The sequence below is a fragment of the Magnolia sinica genome, chromosome 6 (assembly GCF_029962835.1).
Source record: "Magnolia sinica isolate HGM2019 chromosome 6, MsV1, whole genome shotgun sequence".
Classification (NCBI taxonomy): Eukaryota; Viridiplantae; Streptophyta; class Magnoliopsida; order Magnoliales; family Magnoliaceae; genus Magnolia; species Magnolia sinica.
The window spans coordinates 33,622,405-33,649,299 of NC_080578.1; the positions used below are offsets into that span (position 1 = coordinate 33,622,405).

The 26,895-nt window shown below is 37.5% G+C and overlaps 1 protein-coding gene across 1 annotated transcript in view; it reads left to right on the forward strand.

Moving 5' to 3' along the window:
* LOC131249587 (MAP3K epsilon protein kinase 1-like) overlaps positions 1-23,056 on the forward strand; it is a 62,825-nt gene extending 39,769 nt beyond the window's left edge. The window contains 10 exon segments of the mRNA XM_058250386.1: positions 2,813-2,992; positions 3,199-3,282; positions 3,395-3,486; positions 3,589-3,672; positions 3,797-4,599; positions 14,964-15,367; positions 15,469-15,603; positions 16,990-17,396; positions 17,836-17,950; positions 21,817-23,056. Coding sequence (XP_058106369.1) covers positions 2,813-2,992; positions 3,199-3,282; positions 3,395-3,486; positions 3,589-3,672; positions 3,797-4,599; positions 14,964-15,367; positions 15,469-15,603; positions 16,990-17,396; positions 17,836-17,950; positions 21,817-21,993 — 2,481 coding nt within the window. The 3' untranslated portion in view covers positions 21,994-23,056.
* The last annotated feature ends 3,839 nt before the right edge of the window (positions 23,057-26,895 follow it).

A 26,895-nucleotide genomic window follows, 5' to 3' on the forward strand; every position in this document is an offset into this window, starting at 1 on the left:
AACACACATGATTGACAAACAAGTGCACTTACATCCATTATTTGCAAGAATGCCATTGGCTCATCTATAAATACCCCCATCCCCTCTCATTTGAAAGGGAGGCTTTGTTCTCTATAAGGAGAAAGAGAGAGTTCAAGAGAGAAGAAACTGAGAAGCATCCTATCCAAGCCATCTACCACATCCTAACTATCAAGTCTACCCGAGACATCAATGTGAGCCATTGCAATGTTTCAGTTCACTAGGGATAGGGTCGGGATTTAAGACCCACCATCATCTTCTCTAAGGAGAAGTGTAGCGGCTCTTATTTCTACTCTCAAATATCCCACATGCACACTCATTAGAGCGGTTCTCCTACCATTTATTTACTTTAGTTGTATACATATATTGTGATGGTTTCCTTCTCATGCACCACCTGCTTATCAACAGGCAGTCCTTAGTCGTATGTTATCTGTCTTGCCGAGTCCTTGGATCCTGACACATCAGAAACCTAGGATCATCTAATCTTGTGTCTTTTCTTTAAATAATAATCTCCTTAGTTATGGTTGATGCGAGCAAACCATCTCCATGACCATGGTCGTGGCCGTAGTTAAGCTTCATTAGGGGTTGTATGATAGCCCAAATTTAGGAGTATTTGGGTGTATTTCAAATCCAAACGTCTCACCTTTTTTGCATTTGGCAGCCAAATATTTGGAATTAAATGAAATCATAGGTATTTGAAATATACGATTTTGTTGTGTTTTGAAATCTCACCTTTCGTTGTAATTCAAGTGTTATTCAAGTGAAATGCCATTTTTGGCTCCTATTTAAAGGCAGGAGAGTCACATGTGTAACAAAGGTGTCACTTGGCTACTAATTTGATGTACCCATGGCATGCTAATGATACCCCAAAACAATCCAATAATCGGCTGCAATATGAGAATCGCATTAATAGAATGATCCAAATTGTCCAAACGTTGGATGGTAAAAAATGGCAATGAGTCACTCATTTGTGATCCTTACATTCTTTGCTCACCCAAGTCTTGGAATTTCCTCATTTTTTGCCAAAGTATATATTTCAATAGCTTATTATAATCATTATGTCAAATATTACATATGGATGTTAAAGCCAATTTAGTTAGTCAAATTCAGGTCCTATGAATATGTTAAAGAATTCCAATGCATTCCAAATACAAGCACCCAAACGGACGGTTTGGATTCCAGTGCATTCCTGCCAAATACAATTAAGGATTCAGAATCACGTTGATTTTAGTGAAACAATGATTTGGATTCCAATGCATTCCAAATACAAGCTCCCAAACAAACCATTAGTGTTTTTCTTTTTTTGTAATCACCATCTCCACCAAAGTTGAGCCATCGTGGTCACCTAGGTTTTGCTCGAAGTTGAGCATCAAGTTCCAATTCGGTCTTAGACCTTATTTGCAACCAATTAGGCAATAAGATATCCATAATCTTTAAATTCCCGAAAATCCCGAAATCCTGCAAAGTAGAGCCTGCTCATGAGTGTGGGCGGAGAAGGGTACTAGCCCCTTCCGTCTCTGTTATCGAGGTCCTTAGAATCCTCAGTCGCAGATCAATCTCAAGAGTCATACAAGTTGAAGGGTATTTGATTCCTCAACGCATTGTAAATCTACAGTTTCGAGCCAACCATAGATTCTGAGATTAACAGGTAGTGGAAGTCAAACGTTCTATTTCACATGACATTAATCACTGCACAAGTAAACAAATATATCACGTTAAAGAAAAAGAGAGTGTGAGGGTACCCCTGCGTGCACTTATCCACAAAACCTATGTTAATTGGACTTCTCCCATCTGAAACTGTAGTCGGTAGGTGATTTTTAAATAACATGCAGTAAGAATAAATTCCAACTTGGAAGAATTTTGGAACAGTCATTTACACTAGAGTAGATGACAATTTTTCTTTTTGTTCCGCTATGCCATTTTTCTGAGTATGAGAACATGTTCTTTGCAGCTCAATTCCATTTTTTTGAACATAGGTGTGGAATTCTGCAGACAAAGGACCAAACGGTTTGATTATTGTGCAGATGTCTTTGTCGAACATGAATTGAAGCCATAGGACTGCTGTTATGCTGAGGAAAATAACCAACAATAATTTTGGAACTCGGTGGATTTTTATTGATATAAGTTCTATAACAAGTAATTTTCATTGAACGACGATTTTCCTTTAGTCATGTCTTCTTTAATAAAGTTAATCATGTAGTGATAAAGAGATTTGTTCAGTCATTTATCTGCAAGGTTTATCTGTATAGTTTTTATAGTCATATACAAAAACTGTGCAGAATAGAAAGATGGCTTTTCGATCTTGGAATGTATCATTCTGGAATTGATAATTGTACCTTTCAAATGGGGCATGGTGCTTGGAATTGATAATTTTTTTCTTTGATGGACCAATTGTCAAGAGACAAGTTTTCCATTTGAATGATAGGAAACCCATTAAATGCTTTTATAGTATATTTCAGGCATAGCAGTAGTAATTTATAAATGCTTTCCTTCTAGCTTTGTAAAGATGCACTAATGTGACCATCATGAGAATTTTAGGAAGTGACTTCCACCACGAGATATCTGCTGGTTCCTATGTCATGGATACAGACCACAGTAAATATTAATGTTGTTGCTGCTTGATTGACCGCATTGAGTTGTGGAGGGTTTACCTTATCATGGACAGCATAAATGCAGATGTCATTGCTCATGACTAATTCAAACAATCTTAATTGTTTTTTTTTTTTTTTTGGGATATTTCCTAGAATTTTACTGCAACCATCTTGTTTTCATTTTTGTTCTTTGTCACCACTAGGATGCTGAGTTCAACAAACTAGTTGGGTCTCTGAAACCGGATGAGCCTGAAGATGTGATTGTGTCAGCCTGTCAGAAACTTATTACTTTCTTTGAAGAATTCCCAGATGAGAAAATTGCTTTTGTCACTCAACATGGTCTGCTTCCTCTAATGGAACTTCTTGAAGTTCCTAAAAATCATGTATGTACTCTCACTTAATTGTTTTTGTTTTTTTTTTAAAATTATTATTTATTATTATTTTTAAATCGTATGTTAACCTACAGTTTGGAGATTGCATGAGGTAATTGTATCCACAAACTTCTTGTTCCAATATCTTTGTTACATTTAAATTTTGAAGTACTTCGATGAACTGAACATGATCTTAAGAAGTTCTTTTACAACTTCAGGTTATATCTTCTGTTCTCCAAATTATCAATCTGATAGTCAAAGAAAATGCCAATTTCCAAGAATATGCTTGTTTCCTAGGTCTCGTGAGTATTTATGTACTCTCTCACTGATTTTTTATGTTCTTCAAACTCTTGTTAGAATGGAGCATGCTCTTGTTGTAGATTGCACTCATTTTATTTAAAACCCTAATCACAGATTCCAGTCATGATGAACTTTGCTGCGCCCAAGTGCCCTCAGGAAGTCCGCATGCAGGCAGCTTATTTCTTGCAGCAGCTATGTGAGTCCAGGTGCGGCTTGCATTTCTTGGTTTAATAGTTTTTAGCTATGCATATTTTTGAATGGAAAATTCTTTAACTATTTCTATTCATTGCAACTGGTGGGTTGACCAGCTCTTCTACACTGCAAATGTTCATTGCATGCCGTGGGATACCCGTTTTGGTGGGTTTCCTAGAGGCTGATTACATAAAATACAGGTAATGCAATCCACTTCCGCTTGGATTTCTAATTCTATTTCTGCTTGGTGTCTATCACAGTTATGTAGTGTTTATGCTTTCCATGTGACTCAAGATGTATTGATCAAGTTCTTTACATCTGCAGGGAGATGATACATCTTGCCATTGACTGCATGTGGCAGGTCTTTAAACTCCCGCACTCAACACAAAGAAAAGATTTTTGCTGTATAGCTGCAATGAATGGAATACTACCTAGGCTGGTCAACACCCTCTATAGTTTGAATGAGGCAACTCGGCTCGCTTCTTCTTCCGATGATGGATCCTTGCCAGCATTTGGTTTAAGTCCACGACCACAATCTGTTCCACAGGATCCTAGCCAACCTCTTTCGAAGCAGGGTGAAACACCACTTTCCTGCTCCAGAAAGCTCGGCCCCCGTGAGGTTATACCTGGAATCAGTGACCATCCTTTGCCAGCAGGAAACCTGGAAAGATCAGCTTCCCATGTCCAGCTGGAAGCCGCAGTCACTTCCTTGCCGGAGCTTGCAAGTGAAGGAGAGGCTGGGAACTCAATAACCAAGGATTCTGCAAAAAATACTTCTCAGGACTGGAAACGTTTGGGTTCATATAAGCACAATTCTTCCCTAGCAGAAGCTGACCTTCATCGACAACAAGGAGTCACTGGTAGAGGTTCTTCTGACAAGCCTCTAAAGCAGGTATCGAATGGTACCCCCAGGATTACTAATTCACTGGCTTCCGAGCAAGATCAGGTTGGACCGTTTCTGAGATTGTTAGAAAAGGAACCACCTTCTCGACATGGCTCTGGTAAGCTCGAGTATGTACGCCAGCAATCTGGTTTAATGAGGCGGGAAAGTAGACTGCCACTTTTACAGACATCTGTGGAAAGGAAATCAGCAGGGGAACTAGATTTCCTGATGGCAGAGTTTGCAGGTAAGTGCCTCTTTCTTAACCTCTGTTTGGTTGCACCAAATATCATGAAATTTGGTGCAACCAAACACACCCTTAATTTTTTGTTCCGCAAATAGTGACTTCAACTTAATACTGTTCTCCCCAAGCTATAGAGGTATTGATAATTTATAGGACCTTCAAATTCTATTTGTATACCTTTTTGGTGAACTAGCTGGGATCAATATGGAACAAATGATTTCAATATGCAACCCAACTTTCTAACCTAAGGCATAAGGTTCAAGCCCCACAGCTTTGGGCCATGTTATTAATGGTAGTTGTTTGTTAGAATGTGAAAGATGAGCTACAGATGTCCTAGAGGGGGGTGAATAGGACTAAACCAATTCCTGATAATTAATCATGGAAAATATATTCTCAATCGCAAAAGGTATTGAAACATTGATTCCAATTAAGTCGTAGGACAACCTTCACCTAAAAACTTTAGATAAGACCCTTATTTCACGACGTCCTTGAAATTAATCTTTCAAAATAATAAAAGCACAGAATATGATAAACAATCACCACAAATACACAGATAATTATAGTGGTTCAGTGTTTAACACAAACCTACTCCACTCCCAAAATTACTACTCCACGTAATTTTGGCTTTCCACTAGTTTCAAGGTTTTCATAGGATCACCCCAACAACCTCTTATAGTTTTTGTGATTTTAACAAGCTTACCATAATAAAACCTCAAGTGATTTTCATGGGCTAACCACCACAGAACCTGATGAGATTTCCATGCAATCTCAACAAAACCAAATGAAATAATAAACTGAAATCAAGTACTTATCTTATTGAAGATGAAGATGTGCAGTGATATTCTTTCTTGGATGATGATGAATCAATGTATGCTCAACCAGAAAGGATCTAGGGATATATAATTTCTCAAATAATAAAACCCTAAAAGCTGCAGATTCAATTCTCTAATCTCAAGTAGAGTATTGCTTACTCTCTAAAATTTCAATCTAACTTAAGAAAGAGAATTGGATAAGCTAAAAACAAAATGGGAATTGCCACACAAATAGCTTGGACAGGACCAGAGTTTATCTCTTTGCTTGAGGAAGAATTATCTCTTTTTTTAAAAAAAAATATATTTTAAACAATGAGAAAAGGTCTCTATTTATAGTCAAAGGATTTGGTTCTTCAGTCAGCCTAAGAATAGATTCATCTGGCCGAATTTCAATGATACTATTCCAACGACTATCAGATTTTGTGGGTTTAGATTTTATTGAAAATTCGGCTGACCCGAATGAAAATTCGGCTGGCCAAATATAGGGTTCGGTTGGCCAAATTTCCCTAAAATCTGAAAATACATGTTATTGGAAACTTGACCCAAGTCACCCTCGGGTTGACCAAGCTAGTTTAGCTAGCCAACTTGCAACTGATTTTACAATTTGAAGTTGTTGGAAACTTGACCTACACTGATGTCGGGCTGACCAGAGTTGAATTCAGCTAGACGAACCTGAGGTTGGGTTGGCTGAACATCCTCAATTTTACATGAAATTTTTTTCCAATTTAAAGTAATAAAAGCCATAATCAAGTACACCATCATATGGTCTTTTTCTAAGGTCATTTTACTTGTAGGTTAGCATACACTTGATTTTTCACTTAAAACCTTTCTGAACTTCTATGAAGTCAAGTCTCGCTTCTTGAAGCGTCGTAGAGGATTGAAGTGCACTGAAGATCCAACCAGTATTTTTTCTATGAAATTTGACAAGTACATGTATGCTTAGGACACTAGCACTTACAATCTCCCCCTTTGTCAATTTCATGACAAAACAATACATACACATCACACTCCACATGCACATCACATTATGAATAATTACAATAGACACAAGGACTCAACAACCAGAAACAAAATACGGCTTTGGATCAAATCTTGAACATCAAATATGTTATATGCTCCACTTGTTCCCCTTGAGAAATATACTCAAGAATACTCAAGAAAATCTTGTTTTCCAAATAAATATGAGATGGTTTCAGATAAACATAAGATTTTCCAATTTCCACAAGATATAGATGATGTAAAAGATGATGTCTCTCCCCATTTCATGTACTTCATATTCATTTTCTAATTTTGTGCAAGAGCTTCCTGAGATACATGTAAAGCATCCATTCTCTGTTCTAAGGAAGATAACCTCTCATCAAAATTAGATGGATGGTAGTCGGAATCATCTTCATCTCCTCGGAATCATCTTCAACTCCTGCAGATTCTTCCTCTAACTCATCGAAGATATCATCCATGTTCATGTCGCCTTCCTACCTTTCATCTTGAACTCCATGTTGCTTGGGTAGAGGCATCAAGTTCATCATATGTAGGTTGGAAGAATTAAATGGTAGTTCGAATTCCGGTGCCTCAATTGATGGAATTTGGACACGGAATTGTAATGCAAGTGATGTCATAAGATGACCAAATGGAAGGGAACCATGCCTGGGATGCATGTGATACTAAATAAAGGAATAACATATGAGGGAAGGAAGACAAATCCTGACTCCAGACCGGTTTTATTTCCCACTCTTGGATAGACATTTGAAGTGAAAATCCGGTGAAGAATGCGGTATTTTAGAAATAGTTTTCCGATAGGTAGGGCATTACCGGATCTCCAATCTGCATCAAAACCACACAAAACACATGCGACTAACTCTTTTTAACAATTAGACATTTTATCTAATAGATTTGCAATAGGAATTCCATCCTCCGCCAAATCAATTTCCATCAAAGAAGCGATGGTCGAGGGTGTAATTGATACTTGTTTCCTCTAAAAATTTAATTTTAAAGAATAATTCATTTTCAATAGATAATTCTAAAATAGATGCATACATTCCTTGCACAATGGACCGATAAGTTGTCCCTCATTGGAGAATTTTTTTTCCCCATCCTACCTCAGATAGGAGATCAAATAGACCGTATTCAGTAACATGATTCAGATTAACTAATCTCTCAATGATGATTCCTCTTGTTCTAAAATCCCCGAAGATTTTCGGGGTCATCCTCCGATGGACGAATGGACCGAACATAATAGGAACCGGATCGGGATGAGGAACCGGCTTGTACTTTGCATACAGCTTGTTTAGGTTAATGTTCCATGAGATTAAACAAGAAGAAATAACGGGAAAACAAGTAGATCAGATTCTATTTGAAAAGCTCACCAAACGGGTTTCAAGATTCAAGGAAAATGGTGAAATCAAGATGCGAATACAAAGATTAACTTAAATCAACAATAAAAAGGACTTAAATACACTTACAATGAAGATATGGAAGATGGATTCGCTGAAGGAAGCACCAGCGAGCCGAAGAAGATGAAGTGGATTTGGGGAAAATGGGTTTTTGGTTTTTCCACTTTTTAAAAAGTGGGGGGCCGCATGCTACTCGGCTGGCCGAACTTCATGTTCGGCTAGCCAAAAATCCATTTTTTTTTTCTCAGATTTTTTTTTTCATTTCATTTGTCTTTTATTTTTCTTTCAAAAATCCAGAATATAAAAAATAAGGATTTAAAGAAAAAAAACCAAAAAAAATATATTAGCATTTAAAAATATTATTTAATAAAACACAAGCCAATATTATTGATGCAGGACATGAAATTTAGATATGATGTGCAAGATTTCATATTTGAGATTACATAGTTCATAAACAATTACACAAATTCCACATCCCACACAAAAGTCCAAATATTCAATTAAGGGGAATCTATGTGGGTCCAGGCCTACACACGTTAGGGCTGGATTAATAAAAATTATGAACTAAACAATACTCAAAGGGAAATAGAAATCATCCACACATGCATGATAATCAATCCCTAATCCAAGGAATTCACCAATTTCAAATCAAGGAACCTTAGGGTGAGAAAAGAGATAGAAATTGAGGATTTAGGGAAATCTAGGGTTAGAGTTTATAAAATTAGGGATGAAAAGAGGAAAACAAGAGAAAAACCTGACCCAGAAATAGCTCCCGCGTGCAGACAGTGCCCCAGGGCTGACGCACGTGTGATGAAGGCCCGCCTTCCCAAATCGGCTTATTAGCCCTGGTCGGCCAGGTTGGGGCTGCAAAACCTCCAAATCTCACGTTGATCCGGGCTATGGTCTGGGCGTAGTGCTCCGTCGAAGTTTCAGCCCTCCTGCAGGGCCAGATTCTGAAAACTGGTTGTGGAGGGATGAATAGCTGCAAAGCAAATGGATTGGGCGTGAAGATGGTTGTGGGAAAGATGAAATAAGATGGTTGTGGGCGTGAAGATGGTTGTAGGAAAGATGATATCTGATGTTAATGTGTTTTGTACGAGAATGTTGGATATGATTTTTGATATATTAATAGCACTTGTGTTATTGCAATACAAATTCATTATATTCTAAATTATGGCATAATCAGCTAGCATTCGTTTCATCCACATAAGCTGAGTGCAGGCATTTCCTACAACGATATATTCCACTTCTTCAATGGATAAGGATACTGAGTTTTGCTTTTTGCTCATTCAGGAGACTAGACAGTTTCCAATATAGAAACGTCCACCACTTGTGGACTTTCTATCATCGATATTTTCTATCCAATATACGTAAGTATATTTTGCTATTTGAATAGGTGTATCATGTAGATACCGGAAACCAAGATTAGTAATGCTCGCAACATACTTGATTATCCATTTGATAGCCGATAAATGCGATTCTTTAGGGTCAAATTGATATCTTGCACAAATACCGACACTAAACAATATATTGGGTCTACTAGTAGTCAAATAAAGTAAACTACCATCTATCAAAAAAAATTAAAAATAAATAAATAAACTACCAATCATACTACGATAGCGACGAGAGTTAATACTTTTACTTGATTCATCCTTGGATAATCTGAGTATTGTACTCATCAGATTATTGAAATTTCTACCTTTTTCGAAACCAAAACTTTTAACCAAATTATGTGCGTATTTGGTTTGGGAGATGAAAATTCAATCTTCGAGTTGCTTAAATTGAAGTCTAAGAATATAATTTAGCTCGCCGACTATACTCATTTCGAATTCCTATTTCATAAGTTCTGCAAACTTAGAGGAAAGATTAGCACAAGTAGATCTATAGATAATATCATCAACATATATTTTCACAATCAAGATATCATATTTTGATTTTTTTTTGACACAGAGTTTTGTCAACACAACCCATCTGAAAATCATGGCCAAGTAAAAATTTCGTCAACTTTTCATACCATGCTCTAAGGGCTTGTTTCAAACCACACAGGACCTTTTTAAGACAATACACATGATCAGGAAGTTTGGGATCTTCAAAACCCTTTGGTTGTTCAACATAAACTTCCTCATTCAAGTCACCGTTTAGAAAAGTACTCTCAACATCCACTTGATATGTTTTTAAATTTTTATAACAAGCAACAAAAATAAACAGTTTGATAGATTCAAGGCAAGTAACTAGAGTAAAGGTTTCATCATAGTCTGTTCGTTCTATTTGAGTATAACCTTGTCCAACTAGTCATGCCTTGTTTCTGATAATATTTCCAAGCTCATCAGATTTATTTTTGAAAATCCACTTGGCTTCAATAAACATGTTTATCAGATGGTCTAGTAACAAGATACCATATGTCATTTCTTACAAATTGATTCAATTTATCTTGCATAGCCAAAATCCAACTTTTATCAGCTAGTGCCTCATTTACATTGTCCGGTTCTATTTGGGAAGTGGAGCAAACATTATTGCAAACATTTTCTAACTGTCTTCTGGTTGGAACACTAGTATGACGGTTACCAAGTATTTGATCAGTTGGATGGTCTTTTACCAACCTTAACTCAGTAGTATCTGATTTAGATGATGGTTCACTTTGATTAATAATAATAATATCATCATCACCATCATCTTGGTGAAGATTGGTATGGATCGACTGGTCATCAATTACGACATTTATTGATTCTTGAATAACCCAGTTCGTTTATTTAAAACACGATATGCATGACTATTTAATCCATATCCTAAGAATATTCCCTCATCGCTTTTTACATCAAATTTTCCCAGATTTTCACGGTCACGTAAAATGTAGCATTTTCTTCTGAAAGTACAGAAATGTTTTACGCTAGGCTTTTTCTCAAACCACATTTCATACGATGTTTTATTTTTTCCAGCACTAATATAAACACGGTTAATTATATAGCATGCAATAATCACAGCTTCAGCCCACATGTATTTAGGCAGTTCCATACTGTTTAGCATTACGTTTTCCATTTCTTGCAATACTCTATTCTTTTCTTCAGCAACTTCATTTTTGCTAAAGTGCTTTTAGAGCTAAGAATTCATGCAATATGCTATAGTCATTACAATATTTCTCAAAATTGCTATTTTCAAATTCAGTTCGATGATTACTTCTTATTTTAATTATGGAAAGTTCTTTTTCAGTCTGGATGCGTCTAATAAGCTTTTTGACTTTGTCAAAAGCATCCGATTTTTCTCTCAAAAATGCTACCTTAGAATATCTAGTGTAGTCATGAACTACTACTAGGAAGTATTTCTTTCCTCCTCTACTCTTCGTTCTTGTTGGTCCAACTAGGTCTATGTGAAGAAGTTCAAGAGGTCTAGTAGTGGATAAGGAGTTCACTTTCTTGTGACAACTCCTAGTTTGCTTATCAACCTGACAAGCATGACATACTTTATTTTCTTTCTTTCCGAGCTTGGGTAAGCCTCGGAAGTGATCTCTTTTGCTCAATTTGTATAGACCTCTATAGTTTACATGTCCAAGACGTTGGTGCCATAATTCAGTCTCGTCTATTTGGACCATGTAATATAAATGATTTGTTGAGCAAGTGTCATCAATGATATAACAATTTTTAGAAGTTTTGCGACCATTTAATATCACATGTCCTTCTTTATTTATTATCTCACATCCATGATCAGAAAATTTTATACTATGATTATTATCACAGATTTGAAATATACTAAGAATGTTATGTTTTAATCCTTCAACATATAACACATTCTCAAATGCAAGTAAATTGGGAAGATGCACATTACCTTTACCGATGATCTTGTAGTTGCTACCATCTTCGAATGTAACATAGCCACCATTGATTTGATTGATATTTGAAAGAATGGCTTTATCACTTGTCATATGTCTAGAACATCTACTGTCTAGGTACCATCTTGAATGACTACTTGCTTTGAAAGCAATATGGATAACAAGAGACTTTACCTTTGGAACCCATTTCATGACGGTTTTAGGCTTTGGAGGGTCTCTTACCTTTTGATGTTTTAGGGAGTTACGATTTCTCATATTTTTGTGTACTCCATTCATACCTGAGTTCGATTTCAACAACTCTTTGAGTAAGTCCACAATTTTATCAGTAAGGGGAGGATTTTTATTTTCTCTCCTTTGATATTTGTGGTTGTTGGCAGATATTTTTACATTAGAGAATTCTTGAAAGGATTTTGGATTTTTGAAGATACTCTTTTTACACTTCAACTCATTTAGAGTTTTTGCTTTACAGCTCGGGAATTCTCTTTTCACAAAGGTAAGTGTAGAATTCTTAGATTTTAGATTGATATCTCTACTATAACCAAGACTAGACTTGTTACCATTCCGGTGAGATGAAGTTAGTAGTTTTTCAAGTTTCTGGTTTCCTTGGGTATATTTCCAAGTATCCTTTGAACTTTGAAGTGAAGAAACTTTAATTTTCAATTTTTCATTCTCAAATTTAAGATTTTGCAGTTCTGAATTTTTCAAACTTAAATTTAGTTTTGATTTTTCAAAATAGTTAGAAAAATGAGATTTTTCCAAAATAACCTTTTCAAGTTCTAATTGTAAATCCTCACTTTTTTTCTTTTGATTTTTTTAATTTTTTTCGCAATTTTACAACTTTCTTTATAAAGACATCATCAGTTGCTTGAAGAAGTTCATTTTTAGAGTCACTTTTGTGAGTTTCATAATTAGATGTTTCACAATCTTCTGAAGAAGTGACTCTGGTTATAGCCATAAAGGCATTATGTTCTTTTACATTTTCCTGATCTGATTCATCAGTTTCTGAATTAGTTTTAGATTTTGATGATTCATCCCAAGTAGCAATTGTGCCCTTTCTTTTTTTTATTTTTCCTTTTTAGGACATTTTGAAGCAAGATGCCCAAATTCAGAGTATATCACAGGCTTTTTTAGTTGTATCATGTGTCATTTCAAGTATATCCCAAGCTTTTTTAGTTGTATCACACGAAATGATTCTTTTAAACTCATCTAGTGATAGAGCACAAGTTATAGGATTCAAGGCTTTTGCATTTGCACTACTTTCATTTTTCTAAGTATTTGTCCATAAGCTATAAGCAATTTCTTTCATGGGCATGGTTTTATCCTTGGCTATTACTTTCATAGTTGGAGGGAACCATTGAGTTACGATGGCTTGCCACACACTTTCATCAATGGATTTGAGGAAGATCCTCATCCTGGCTTTCCAATAAGAGTAATTTGAGCCATCAAAGGGAGGTGGCTCAGATATGGATAAACTTTCGAAATTTGACATCTTATAGCTCTGAATCTAGCTCTAGGAGGTAAATCCCAATAAGAGCAATCTCGCTCTGATATTACTTGAAAGAGAAAGATGAGCTATAGATGTCTTAAAGGGGGTGACTAGGACTAAACCAATTCCTAATAATTAATCGTGGAAAATATATTCTTAGTCATAAAAGGTATTGAAACCATGATTCCAATTAAGTCATAAGACAACCTTCACCTAAAAAGTTTAGGCAATACAACTTTATTTCATGACGTCCTTGAAATCAATCTTTTAAAATAATAAAAGTAGAGAATAAGATAAGCAGTCACCACAAATACATGGAGAATTATAGTAGTTCGGTGTTTAACACACCTACTTCACTCCCAAAATTACTACTCCACGTAATTTTGGCTTTCCACTAGTTTTAAGGTTTTCACAAGATCACTTCAACAACTTCTTATAGTTCTTGTGATATTAACAAGCTTACCATAATAAAACCTCAAGTGATTTTCACGGGCTAACCACCACACAACCCGATGAGATTTCCGAGCAATCTCAACAAACCCAAATGAAATAATAAACTGAAATCAAGTACTTATCTTCTTGAAGACGAAGATGTCGATGCGAAGATATTGATGAAGTCGAAGCTTCAAGTAGAATATTGCTTACTCTCTAATTGAATTTAAATCTAACTTGAGAAAGGGAATTGGATAAGCTAAAAACAAAATAGGAATCACCACACAAATAGCTTGGAAATGACCAGAGTTTCTTTCTTTGCTTGAGGAAGAATTATCTCATTTTTTTGTGTTTCAAACAATGAGAAAATGTCTCTATTTATAGCCAAAGGATTTGGTTATTCGATCAGCCTAAGAATACATTCGACTAGCCGAATTTTAATGATACTATTCCAATGGCTATCAGATCTTGTGAGATTAGATTTTATCGAAAATTTGGCTGACCTGAGCAAAAATTCGGTTGGCTGAATACAAGGTTCGGCTGACCGAATTTCTCTGAAATTCGAAAATACACATTGCTGGAAACTTGACCTGGGTCACCCTCGGGCTGACCCGAGATAAGTTCAGCTAGCCAAACCAAAGGTCGGGCTGGCCAAACATGCAACTGATTTTAGAATTTGAAGTTGCTACAAACTTGACCTAGGCTAATGTCGGGCTTACCCGAGTTGAATTCAGTTGGCCGAACCTGAGATTGGGCTGGCTGAATATCCTCAATTTTACATGAAAAATCTTCACAATATAAAGTAATAAAAACCATGGTCAAGTACACTATCCTTTGGTCTTTTCTAAGGTCATTTTACCTATAGGTTGACATACACTTGATCTTTCACTTGAAACATTTCTGAACTTCTATTCTTGAGATGTCAAGTCATGCTTCTTGAAGTGTCATAGAGTACTGAAGTGTATTGAAGATCCAACCAAAATTAGTCTATGAAATTTGACAACTACATGTGTGCTTAGGACACTAGCACTTATAGAATGTCCTCAATGATTTGCTTGTTCCAATTATCAGTAAGGATATACATGATTCACATTTGTCATTTCTCCTTGTTTTTGCTACTCATCTTTCTTATCAAATGATTCTTGCCCGATTTGTTTGTTTTATTTATTTATTTATTTATTTTTATTTTTTTTTATTTTTAAATGCAATTTGAATTTCATTAGTAGTCATTGTTTATTTTGTCTTTATGACATTTTAAAAATGGTTGGAGGTATGTATCATGATAATGTAATATAATATATTTGGATTTGGTTAACTTGAATTTGTGATGTAATATACTTGGGTTTGGATAACTTACTTGGATACTGCACTCCTAGTTTTCTTTCTGTTTGTGGGGTTAAAACATATTCATTTACATGGTACAGATGTCTCAAGACAGGGAAGAGAAAACAAAAATCTATATTCCAATACTAGTTTTTCACATAAAATAGGTGATAAGAGCTTCAAAACAGCCCGCATGGGGTCAAGAACCTCCGATGAAGGATCTGCTTCTAGATATGAAGTTGCATCTTGGACAACATCGGGCGTACTATCTGGATCTGTCATTCTTAGAGAAAAGGCAGGAAGTATGGCATCATCTGGGGTACTTTCACATACAGCAGCAATGCTAGATGCCGATGTTGCAAGGGAATATCTTGAAAAGGTTGCAGATCTTTTGCTAGAATTTGCTCGAGCAGACACCACAGTAAAATATCGCATGTGTAGCCCAAGCTTGCTGAGTCGTCTCTTCCGTATGTTCAACAGGATAGAGCATCCCATTCTTCTAAAGGTTAGTATGATGACCATTCATGAGGTGACAGGTGGTTATTTCTGCTCTAGTTATATGCATCTGATTCCATGGTGGCATTGCTGCTCATGTTTGGTGTCTAGATACTGAAGTGTATCAATCATTTGTCAACCGATGCAAACTGTTTAGAAAGTCTTCAGCGTGCAAATGCAATCAAACATTTGATTCTGTATCTTGAGCTCCATGATGGTCCATTGATCTCTCAAATACATAATGAAGTGAGTCTTTTTTTTTTTTCTTCCTTCACTCGTGCTATTTTTGTACTTGCTTGGTGCTAATATATCAGCTGAAATATAACCTTTGAGATGTATTGATTATATTTTTTGCTTATTGTTAAGATACCTTTTCTGAAGAAATTGAATGATGCATTAATCCGCTGTGTATGCACACAGGCTCACAAGAGCATGCAGATGTGCCTTTTTAAAAAAAATATATATTGAGATCTTGCATAGTGATTGGGAATATTATTTGTATCAATCAAGAATTTTCTTATATAGGTAGGGAAGCTAAGAAATTGCCACTACCTTAGTTAAAGAAGGCCTTTTGAGATCACCTATTCAGAGTCGTGATCATATTTACCCAAAATGCTGAGATTCCAGTTCGGGTGGCTAAGGCTGGGCTGCCCGGCAGCCATACAGGCCTGAGCTTGGGCCCCTAAACTTGGCCCAAGGGCTGATCTCAGGCTTCAAACCTAGGTCTGGTGTCTAGTCCAGGCCAGGCCGGGCCATGGGCCAATGATGAATGGCCCAGCCTGACCTGATGGTTGTCCATTAATCAAGTGGGTCTCATTCAACTTTCATTTGTAGTTTAAAGGCACTTTTGGATATGAGGTCATGTTTCTATCATCAAAACCATTTATATGATGGGACTCATCGCAATTAGAGGGGATATTGTAAAAATAAAATAAAATAAATTTAGATTTAGATATTTCAAACCTTTAATCATGTCATTCTTTTCCTTACAAGTCGGCCTTGGCCAGCCTGGCCCTGTAGGGCAAGCGCCAGGGCCGAGGACTATTTAGCCCAATTAGGGCCATGGCTAGGCTAGGTCTAGGGTTGGGCTAGGGCCAACCCCAGCCCGGCCCTAGCCTGACCCATTTCCACCTGTAGATTCCAGTTTCTCCTTTTCCATTCTGAATTAGAAAACCATCATTGCATTTTAAATTTGGTTTGCTGCTTTTGTTCATTTTGGGTTCACAGTCCAAATTTTATTCCGTTTAATCAATGCTGACTTTAGTTGAGATGCTTAGGGTGTGTTCTGATGCACAAGTGAATCAGATTGCTGGCTTTCAGTTCAATCAATAGGAAACGACAATTACTAATAATGTATCCTAGCATTGCAAATGAGGATTATTGCCATGAGATTGCAGTTGTTTTATCTTGACCCCACCTTGAAAGAAGCATAATTGCAATTCGGAGTCCACTCCTTCAATATGAATGCTATGAAAGTACAGTTTGGTTATTACTAATTTATTTGACTAATGATTGCATCCAAATTTACCCTTAAGTAGTGGTTCTTCCTGCCTGATTCAATTATTCTAAGGTTTAAATTTCAGGTCATGATCCAATCTAAATTCATTCTAACTGTTTTTTCTCTGTTTAAAGGTCCTCAATGCACTTTTCAATCTTTGCAAGATAAACAAGAAAAGGATGGAGCAAGCAGCGGAAAATGGAATTGTTCCGCACTTGATGCATTTCATCCACTCAGATTCACCATTGAAACAGTGTGCATTGCCTCTTCTGTGTGATATGGCCTATGCATCCAGTAACTCAAGGGAGCAATTAAGGGCTTGTGGCGGTTTGGATGTGTACTTAAGCCTTTTAGATGATGATCTCTGGTCAGTGACAGCATTAGATTCTCTCTCAGTCTGCTTGGCACTTGATAATGATCAGAGAAGAGTAGAACAAGAATTGCTGAAGAAGGAAGCAGTCCAGAAATTGGTGAAGTTCTTCAAATGCTGTCCAGACCAATATTTCATGAACATATTGGAGCCCTTTCTGAAAATCATTACGTATGAATTCTTGTTCTTAACATTGTTAATGAGGGATTGTATGATGCTATTGAATGAAATGGTTTTCATTTTTTTAATCCTGGCAATGGTAAAGGTGGTGTCCATCTTTCAGTAAGCTAAGCCATTGATCTTGTGGTACCTATCATGGGATGGCCTATCAGATTATCCTAGCTGTCTGATGGAAATGGAGAATAACTATCATTGTTTACAGCCACTTTGATGCTCCAATTGGATGTTTAGGACCATCTGATTAGGTTCTCCCCAATCCACCATTTTGGTGCAAAATATGAATTGTTCAGATCACCCAAATCTGGGCCCAAGATGTACAGATTGCTGGGCCAAGCAAAGGCTCTGAAACATCATATATTTCCTCTTTCTTAAGTCATTTTATTTCTTGTTTTCTTTTTATAGAATTCATGGACTTAAGACTGGAATGCAGAAAATCATCCCGAATAAACACAACGTTGGCTGTCAATGGCTTGACACCATTGCTGATCGCAAGACTTGACCATCAAAATGCTATTGCTCGCATCAATCTACTCAAAATGATAAAGGTGAGTTGGAGGATTTTTCCCATCTGTTGTGCTATGGTGTTGTGTATTTTACTTGTATTAACACTGTTAGCGGTGTATACATTTCTTGGTACTGCATGACTGCAAGGAAATTTAGTGAATTAATGCTTTAGCCAGCAGCCAAGCCACTGTTGACTTTGTTGGATAAGAAGTAGGACATTTCTTTCCAAAGGGAGTTTGTCACATGTCGCATTGGTAATTCTCCTAACATGGTTTCAACATCTTCCACCTATTCATTGTCTCTTCCATGGATTAGCCATGCTCGCATTTGTAGTCTTTGAGTCTTCATAACCTAACAACACTCTATGTCGGGGTGGGAAAACTTGACCTGACCTGCCAACCTGACCCAGACCCAATCCTGGAAGTCAGGGTTTGGGTTTACCCATTTTCTATATGGGTTGGGTTTGGACTTTGTTTTTCCACCCAAAATTAGAAGTGTTGGGTTTGAGCTTGTTAGGCTGGACCCAGCGGGTCATGAATATGGCCTGCCCCTTACCTTCTCATTAAATGCTGTGTGTGAGTGTGTCTGGATGGATAGACGGATGGATGGAACCCTGTGGGCCCCACCCTGACATATGTTAGTGAGCCATGGGCCTAAAAATGAGGCCAATCCATTACTTAGGTGGGCCACACCACAAACAACAGTTAAGAGTGGATGCCCGATGGTGTGGCCCACCCAAGTTCTGCACACGGCTGACTTCTGGGACAACTTATAACTTAGAGGGGACCCACCAAATGCACGGTATGGATGTCCAACACCTTGACCTCATGGGAAGCTCCCAATGAGGTCGACCTCATAGTACCTTTTCCATATGTGTGACTCTGTGTATGCATGCATGTGTGATATTTTTATATTCTTCTACAAAATGATTATTTTTTTGTTCTTAATTTATTATTTCACACTTTTAATCAAATGGAGCAGGTAGGTTGGGTTTGGGTCAACCATTTATAGATGGATTGGGTTGGGGTTGAGATTTTCAACCCGTTTCATAAATGGGTTGGGTTTGGCTTGGATGGAACAACTATTAACCTGAATTTCAGGAAGTGTTGGGGCAACATTTATTAATACAAGCTTGCTTGCTTCAAAGATTCCAGTCCACAATCCATGGCTGTCAGAAAAGAGCATAAAAGACAATCCTAGGGTTAGAAAAAGCTCTCATTTGTACAAGGCAAGTTGAAAAGGGAAACCTTGAAAATTGTCCAAGAATGGCTGGGATAGAACCCCTGTATAAACCCTGAAGTCTAATTGGTGGCAGCTTTGACACAAGTTCTGGGAATGAGAGTGTTGAAGCTTGTACTTGAGTCTGCCAAACAAAGAAACCATTATAAGGCAAAAGGGTGAATCATGCTGATGCATTAAACATCAAATTTACGAGGAGTATCACAAGGAACTGACCAGCAACAATAAATAAAATCAATATCAGAATCTCTTGGCTTCAAGAAAACTTGGATCCATTTCTCAATGCCAGTCTGTAGTAGACAAGGCTATACATTTTATTTTTTTTAAATAATGCTGGGAGCACAACATTTCATTCTTATGGCTAATATTAGTAAAGAAAAAGAAGAATATAGCTTGTACAGACAATAAGGGCCCCTCTGGTCAGAAACAGAAAAAGAAAATCATCCCTTAATACATGTGTTTAGGTTTACAGCTCAAGGAGTTTACTGGTTTTATCTTTATTTTCCTTGAAGATATACGGATTCTCCACTTAAGTCTTTTCCTTTCTTCTTTTGGCTTCGGTCTAGGCTTTTACTTGTGGTCCATTTCTGAGTCATTCATGTCAGAAGATTTCTCGAGTGATAGGTTCTGCTGAGAAACAAGGAAAGAGGGAATATAGGTTTTTATTGCAATGGAGAAACCTCATTCAAGATTACATTTGTCGAATGAATGCAAATATCATCTCGTGGGCACAATAAGTGAAGTTGTTTATTGCAGCTATGAAGATGAGGTACAGGCAAAATAGTGCAGCATCTTATCAATGATCATAAAAAGGTAAGGGAAAGAAAAGGGACTAATCCTAGAATTATCTCTTGGTTGTTTCAACATGGCAAAGAAGTCTGGGCCATCCATCTAATCAATACAAAGACGAACATTATTCCATGCCTCTATTGGTTGTACCAGGAAATTGCAAATTATCATCAAGATAACAAGACAACACAAGAACTTTGTATGCACTAAAGACTGTAGATGAATTTTATATGGTGCCAAGGACTATGGATGAGTTGGGTTACGTGACAGGTTGAGGAATTTGCATGTTGACTTGTTTGCCGAATTGAACCAAAAAGATGAGCATAAGCAGGTATAAATGCTTGAGGAAGAGAACTTCAATCCATCATTTTAAGTATCAACGATATCGGCCGATATATCCCACGATATATCTTGTATCCCACCCGTGCGATATGAAATACACAAGTAGTGGAATATATTCCACATGTTCGATCCGGTGAGTATTTTCGATTTTGAATCCTTTTTTTCTGTAAATCATGTTAAATCAATGTGAAATTGTTACAAATCCATGCATGTTTTGCATGAAAAATCATGGATTAGGAACTTCCATTTTATGATTTGGAGGAGATGTATTGAGTTGCTGGAAATTGAAAAGAATAAAAAAATTTCAATTTCTCGCAAATCGGTTGTAATCTTTGTGTCCAAACATGTATGTAACCTGATGTAGTGATTATTCTTCTGTTTTTTAATGTATTTCTTGTGTTTCCACATGTTTTCTTAGATTTATAAATTACATAAATAGACTTTGAATATACTTGCATCAATTCAGTTAGACAACACATAGATTAGGACCCCATACAAAGAAAACCTATTATGTGCACTTTTTTTTTTTTTTTTTTGTAATGTTTTGATTTATAAGTGTGTATTGATGTCTTTTTTTTAACAATCATTAAAGTTTCATTGAAAAATTTGACCAATTTCCCAAGGTTTTCCCAGGTTTCCAACAACAACAATACATTACGCGATACAATTGATATATTCCATGTGATAATCGATACGAATCCATATCCCAAGGGTGCGATATGTAATGCAATATTGATATTTCTAACACTCGTTGGACCCATCCTTGTCATGTCCTGAACCCAACCTAACCTGGCCTGACCTATTGCTACCCCTAGCCTAAATTACCCTGGATAGAAGACAATTCTTATATTGTATAGAGTGGAAAGTGTGCTATTCTTTCCAACCATAATATAAACACCATCTATCTATGACAATAGCCAGATTTTAACTAATAAAATCATAATCCCAGGCTTCAGAGAGCCACATGTATCAAGTTTCTTCTCTCTCACTCAGGATCTTCTCCAGAATTGTGTGCATGATTAGATCTCTTGTTGACATATTAACCCAGACTTTAGGTGTGTTATATGATGCTTGATTAAAAGATATGGATGTTTCTTGTTTGACCATTTGCTATTACCTTCTGATATAACTGGACAATTACAGCAACTATGGTCAACTAACTTTTGGTAGAACCTCAGTCATACAAGATCATCACATGGGACAGGTTTTTGGAGTTATGTCCATCCACCATTGAGGCCCACCGTATGAGCGATTTGGATTGCCAAAAAAAAAAAAGTTGGTGTCCCAAATGATCAACCAAACATCGCATGTCTCTTATAGTCTTAACACATGATTTATTATTATTATTATTTATTTTTATTTTTCTTGCAAATCCATCTTTGCTCAATAGTGACCCTGAAATGTAGGCTAGATTGGAGCAATTTACTGCAAGAATGTTACCATGCAGCTGAATTTTTACACCTCTGTCTTTTCCTTTCACTTGTTACAGCCATGGTTGTTTTCGATTACTGATTTCCACTCCACTGCATTTTGGCAGGCCGTCTATGAGCACCACCCTCGGCCAAAGCAACTCATAGTGGAGAATGACTTGCCTCAGAAACTTCAATGTCTGATTGAAGAGCGCAGAGATGGACAGCCATCCGGAGGCCAGGTCCTAGTCAAACAGTTGGCAACAGCACTGCTTAAAGCACTTCATGTCAACACTGTCCTGTAAATTCAGGTCCACCTCACCCTGTTTCCCCATTTTTATCCATTCTCTTTCTTAGAAAAATTGTAAATATGCTACATTTCCATTCCTTTTGTTCTTCTTTTCCCCCTATGTCCTCTGTTGGAGGAACAAGATAGGGTGAGACAATGCTCTTTTCCACAACTCTTAGGGTGTATAGGCTGCATTTTTCTTCTCATATCCTCTGCTAGAAATCGTATACCTTGTGCTGAGAACCCAAGGTACGGATTTTTATTTTTATTTCATACATGGTGCAGTTGTATATATTGATCATCACATTGCATCTTCAAAAATTTCAAATTTGATTTTTCTTCAGTTCTTGCTTCAAATCCTACCATTGATTAAATGTTACCGTGGCTTCTCTCACGCTTTTGCATGTTTAAGAACAACAGACTGCATGCAGGTTAATGATCACGTACAATCAAAACATGCGGTAATTACCCTATGTTCAAGCTGTTTGGCGACAACGTAATGTATGAGTGCCATCCAAACCGTCCATTGGATGCGATCCCCAATGTTAGGCCTATTTACCAAACTCCAGCCTTATCCAAAACTCAGCCGAACCACATGAAAAGGGGGAACAACAGTGACATTGGCGACAAGGACACCCACCGTATAAACTCCATGATGGAATGTGGGGCCCACGATCCTGTTGTGTACACGCCATCCAACCAATCATCAAGCTCGCCCATCAGGATGAAAGGATACCCTGGAGGTACCGCCGTTACAAAATTTAGGTAGGCCTCAAGAAGTGAATATATGTGTTTTAGGCATGATGTACATCGCTCACTGTGGTGTGTCCCAACTGAGTTTTTGATAGGATGATTCTTGGGATGTAGGGCTCCTATGGGGGGGCTGGATCATGATGTGGGCCCCACACAGTAAGATCATATGCCACGCATGTGATCATTCCCCATGTATAATCGCCACTGTGTTCTATGTCAGTACTAAAGAAATTGAACATTTTTAGTAACCTCTGGTGACCAGGGACTGTTGGTTACTGTATAGTAGGTCACACAATACATTGGGCCCTATTTCTTTCTTTTTTTTCTTTTTTGTTTAATTTTAATCTGGCATGTGGGCCTATGTCCTCTGCCAGTGGGATTATAACGGGGTTTTGCGAGAAACCCTTTTCCTCCCATCAAGAAAAAGCTCAACTGAGTATTGGCGCGGGAGCTTTTTAAAGTGTAGTGCAATGGCTATAGTTATGGCAGACCAAGGGCTACAGCAGGCCACCATCCCTACTAAAAATGGGCACTGTCGGTCTGAATCATGGGTGCGGCCCACCTTTCGATTGTTTTCTCCATGCGCGGTGGCATTTATTTACTGTACATACATTGCGAGTAGTGTTTGGCCAATTGTACCCCTGTAATTAGTAACAGGGAAAAGGAAAAGGCGCATTCAACTGGGGGTATTGTTGTCATGTCAGTTCTCTCGAGTAAATAGCTACTCCCCCTTTCTTCCTCTTTGCAACTGTGTGACATCTACTCTGTACATTTGTTGTGCCTGCTTATGTTAAAGCCCCTTCTCTCTCTATGTAGGTTGCACTTGCCATACCCCTTATATGTGCATTTTCAGTGTGGGATAATAACAGCATACAAAAGATGCTGATATTGTTTTAGAACATACATGACATCTATTATATGTCGTTTTAGGGTTTGTTTGGATTTAGGTGAAGCAAAAGAAAAAAATGTTTCTTGATAAATTTTATTTCCAAGAGTATGAGGGAAAGAAAACATCATTTTTCTTATTTGTTTTTTAATAAGATTTTTTCTAAAAATCTACGATATATTTTTAAAATTTGCTGTTAGGAAAAATATAGTGATTAGCAGGTTAGCACACAGGGAAAATGCCTTTCTTAGGTCGTAGGAGGGGAAACGAATTTATTTATTTTCTAACAAAAATAAAAAATAAAAAAAATGATGTTTTCCACAAATTCCCACAAAAACTTGACAAAGAACATAAAATAATTTTCATTGGAAACGAAATTTCCTTCACATAAATCCAAATAATCCCTCATTGATAATTATTGTATGTCTTTATACATTAATTTTGGAAATTTAATTGTAAGAATGATTGCTTCCATTTCATATCTCATGCCATAACTCGTATCAATCAAATCAGTGTACATATGTAGCAAAAACACAAAGCTTACATAATACCACATTCAATGCATTCCATCATAGATGAATGTGGACCATGATAATGTCATTCACATGGTCTTAACCATCCCATGCCACGCAATGGATGCATGTGTGGCCTTCTCTTTAATTTTACCAGTCCAAAGAAAATTTGCACCTCTGATGATCCCAACCGTCTGATTGTTGAACTTTTCAATTGTCCATTTAAAGGCTAGTGATTGGACAGTATTAGCTGAATCAGCATATTGTTTAAGTGGATCGCCTCGATCAGAAATTAATTCAAACAGATGAACAGACGAGATGAGGGCGTAGACATGGTCAAGACCATGATGTTATCATGATCTGGAGATTCCACGCCACCATCTGCTCACAACACACCTCTCTACCACATGTAGGGTGGTGTCATACCTAAACATATTCAAACCGACCAGTACACGTGGACACTAATGATATATTGTTTCCAGTAATGTTGTTTCCATGTGCTTGGACGTGGTTTTGCTACTGACCCAGCACCAGCCAGCCAGCTGGTGTCACAGCTTTGTGGGCTCCACCATGATGTATCTGATTTATCTACACCGTCCATTCATATTTCCAGGGCAATAAACCCAATTCTCAGGTGGACCACACCACATGAAACAGTGGGAATTGAACGCTTACCATTGAAAACTTTTTAGGGCCAGAGGTTTTGGATGAAGTTGATATTTGTATTTTTCCTTCATCCAGGTTTGTGTGACGTTATCAACAGGTTGGATGAAAAATAAACATTACGATGGGCCCTAGGAAGTTTTCAATGGTAAAAATTCGATCAACACTGTTTTCCTGTATTGTGGTCCACATGAGATTTGGTTCTGTCTCATTTTTAGGCTCATGGCCTAAAATGATTTGGAAAAATGGATGGATGGCATGGATAAAACAGATACATCGTGGTGGGGGCCACAAAACTTTAACATAGCTACCTGACTGGTGTTGGGGTCACTAGCCAAACTTCGTCCCATGTGCGTGCTTTCCCTTATTTGATGCCCTATGCATAACCGTACCTCACTACCCTTCAGATGATGATGGCCTCAAACCCTCGAGTTTTCACAAATGGGGCCCATTTCATGGCCCATCCTCATCAACAGCATGCACCATTTCATTTTTGTCTTATTGAACTGTTTCAAGCCTACGTACTCTTTTTGTTTGAATCGGTTCAATCTTCATCGCAACCGTTCGTTTTTCTTTTTCTTTTCCTTTCTTCCGCAGAAGGTGGGAAAACACTGTCTGAAATCTATTAAATAATACTTGAGATAGAGTACAGAACAGAAAGGGACCAAACCACTCTGTTTATTAGCCAACCACTCTTAGTTTTACTTATTCATTTCAGATTGATTAAATCTCAGAAATCAAAGCCTCTCCTCACTACATACCAATCCTCCATAGCTGATGATTCTCTGGAAAGCCATTTGACCTATGAGAGGCCCACCAGATGGAGTGACGGCCCTGAACTTTGGTTCAGGCATCTATACGCTGGGGCCCACCTAATGAGTAGCTATATATACACTATAATGTGTATTTATTAAATGGTCCACACACTATAATAACACGATGATCAAACCATCCTCATTATTCCTAGATTAACCTTAAATAGCCTGCCATTGAATGCAGCTTACCTTCCATTATTCCATCTCTCTCTCTCTCTCTCCTCATTAAATTCCATTCCTCGATTCTTGTCTCGAGTGGCCAAGATGCATTTCATTTTGACCAAGGTAGTGGGACCCACACCACTCCCCAGTCAATATCCATTGCCCGCACATTGAATTAAAGTTGCCTAGTTTTCTCAGTCCGTGGGTTCCTGTCCATTAGAAAACGGAAAGGGTCTCTTTTCATCCCAGAGGGAAAAAACATTGATACTCCTGACAGAGTGTGACAGTTCATAGGCAGGTAGATGGGCTCTGTACACGTGGCATGCATTTACTAGCATCCAAGACGTTTAAATAGTGGGCCCCAATAAAGATGCGTCGGAGCAAAATGATCACAACCAGAGGATGATCAGGTCTGAGATTGGCGTGGTCAACTGTCCATGTTCAGCACACTAACCACCATTATTCATTGGTCAGGATCATACAACAGATATGATTTTGAGCCACGGCCCATTTATGGAGGACCCCATGACTCCGAATTAGATTAAGGCAAATGTATGCCACGTGTGCAGCATGCATGTGGATGGTGGGTCATTGCATCATCTAGATGATGATCAGACCTTTTCATGCTTTCGTTACTGCCTTTTATAGAAGCTTCATTGATGATAATAATTACTTAGCTATTAGATTTGAATATGAGCCGTTCAAAATTTACTTTTTAATGTTCGAAATTCATCTTCATACACAATCATTCGTTCAAAGAATGTTTCTATGGCTGGCCCAGTAGAGCATAAAAGCTCGAATATGAATTGGTTTTCATATCAATATTTCGAAGTCGATAACTCTAGCATCGGACCCTTTAAAAAACCTCCGACAGCTTATTTCAAATTACCCTTTCTTCGTTTGAGAATGCTTTTGGATTGGTAGGGGAAGGTATCGTACCATCGCACTCTAGTGGCTTCGAGATCTGGACCACTGATCATGTGGGTGTCATCAAGTAGGCAACACGTGTACACAAAATGAAGGAAACGGATTGCCTTTGGCACCCCGTGGCCGAAGCTGTGGGGCCCACCATGATGTATTTGTTTTATCAGGCCTTTCATCTGTTGTCAGCTCATTATTGAGGCAGA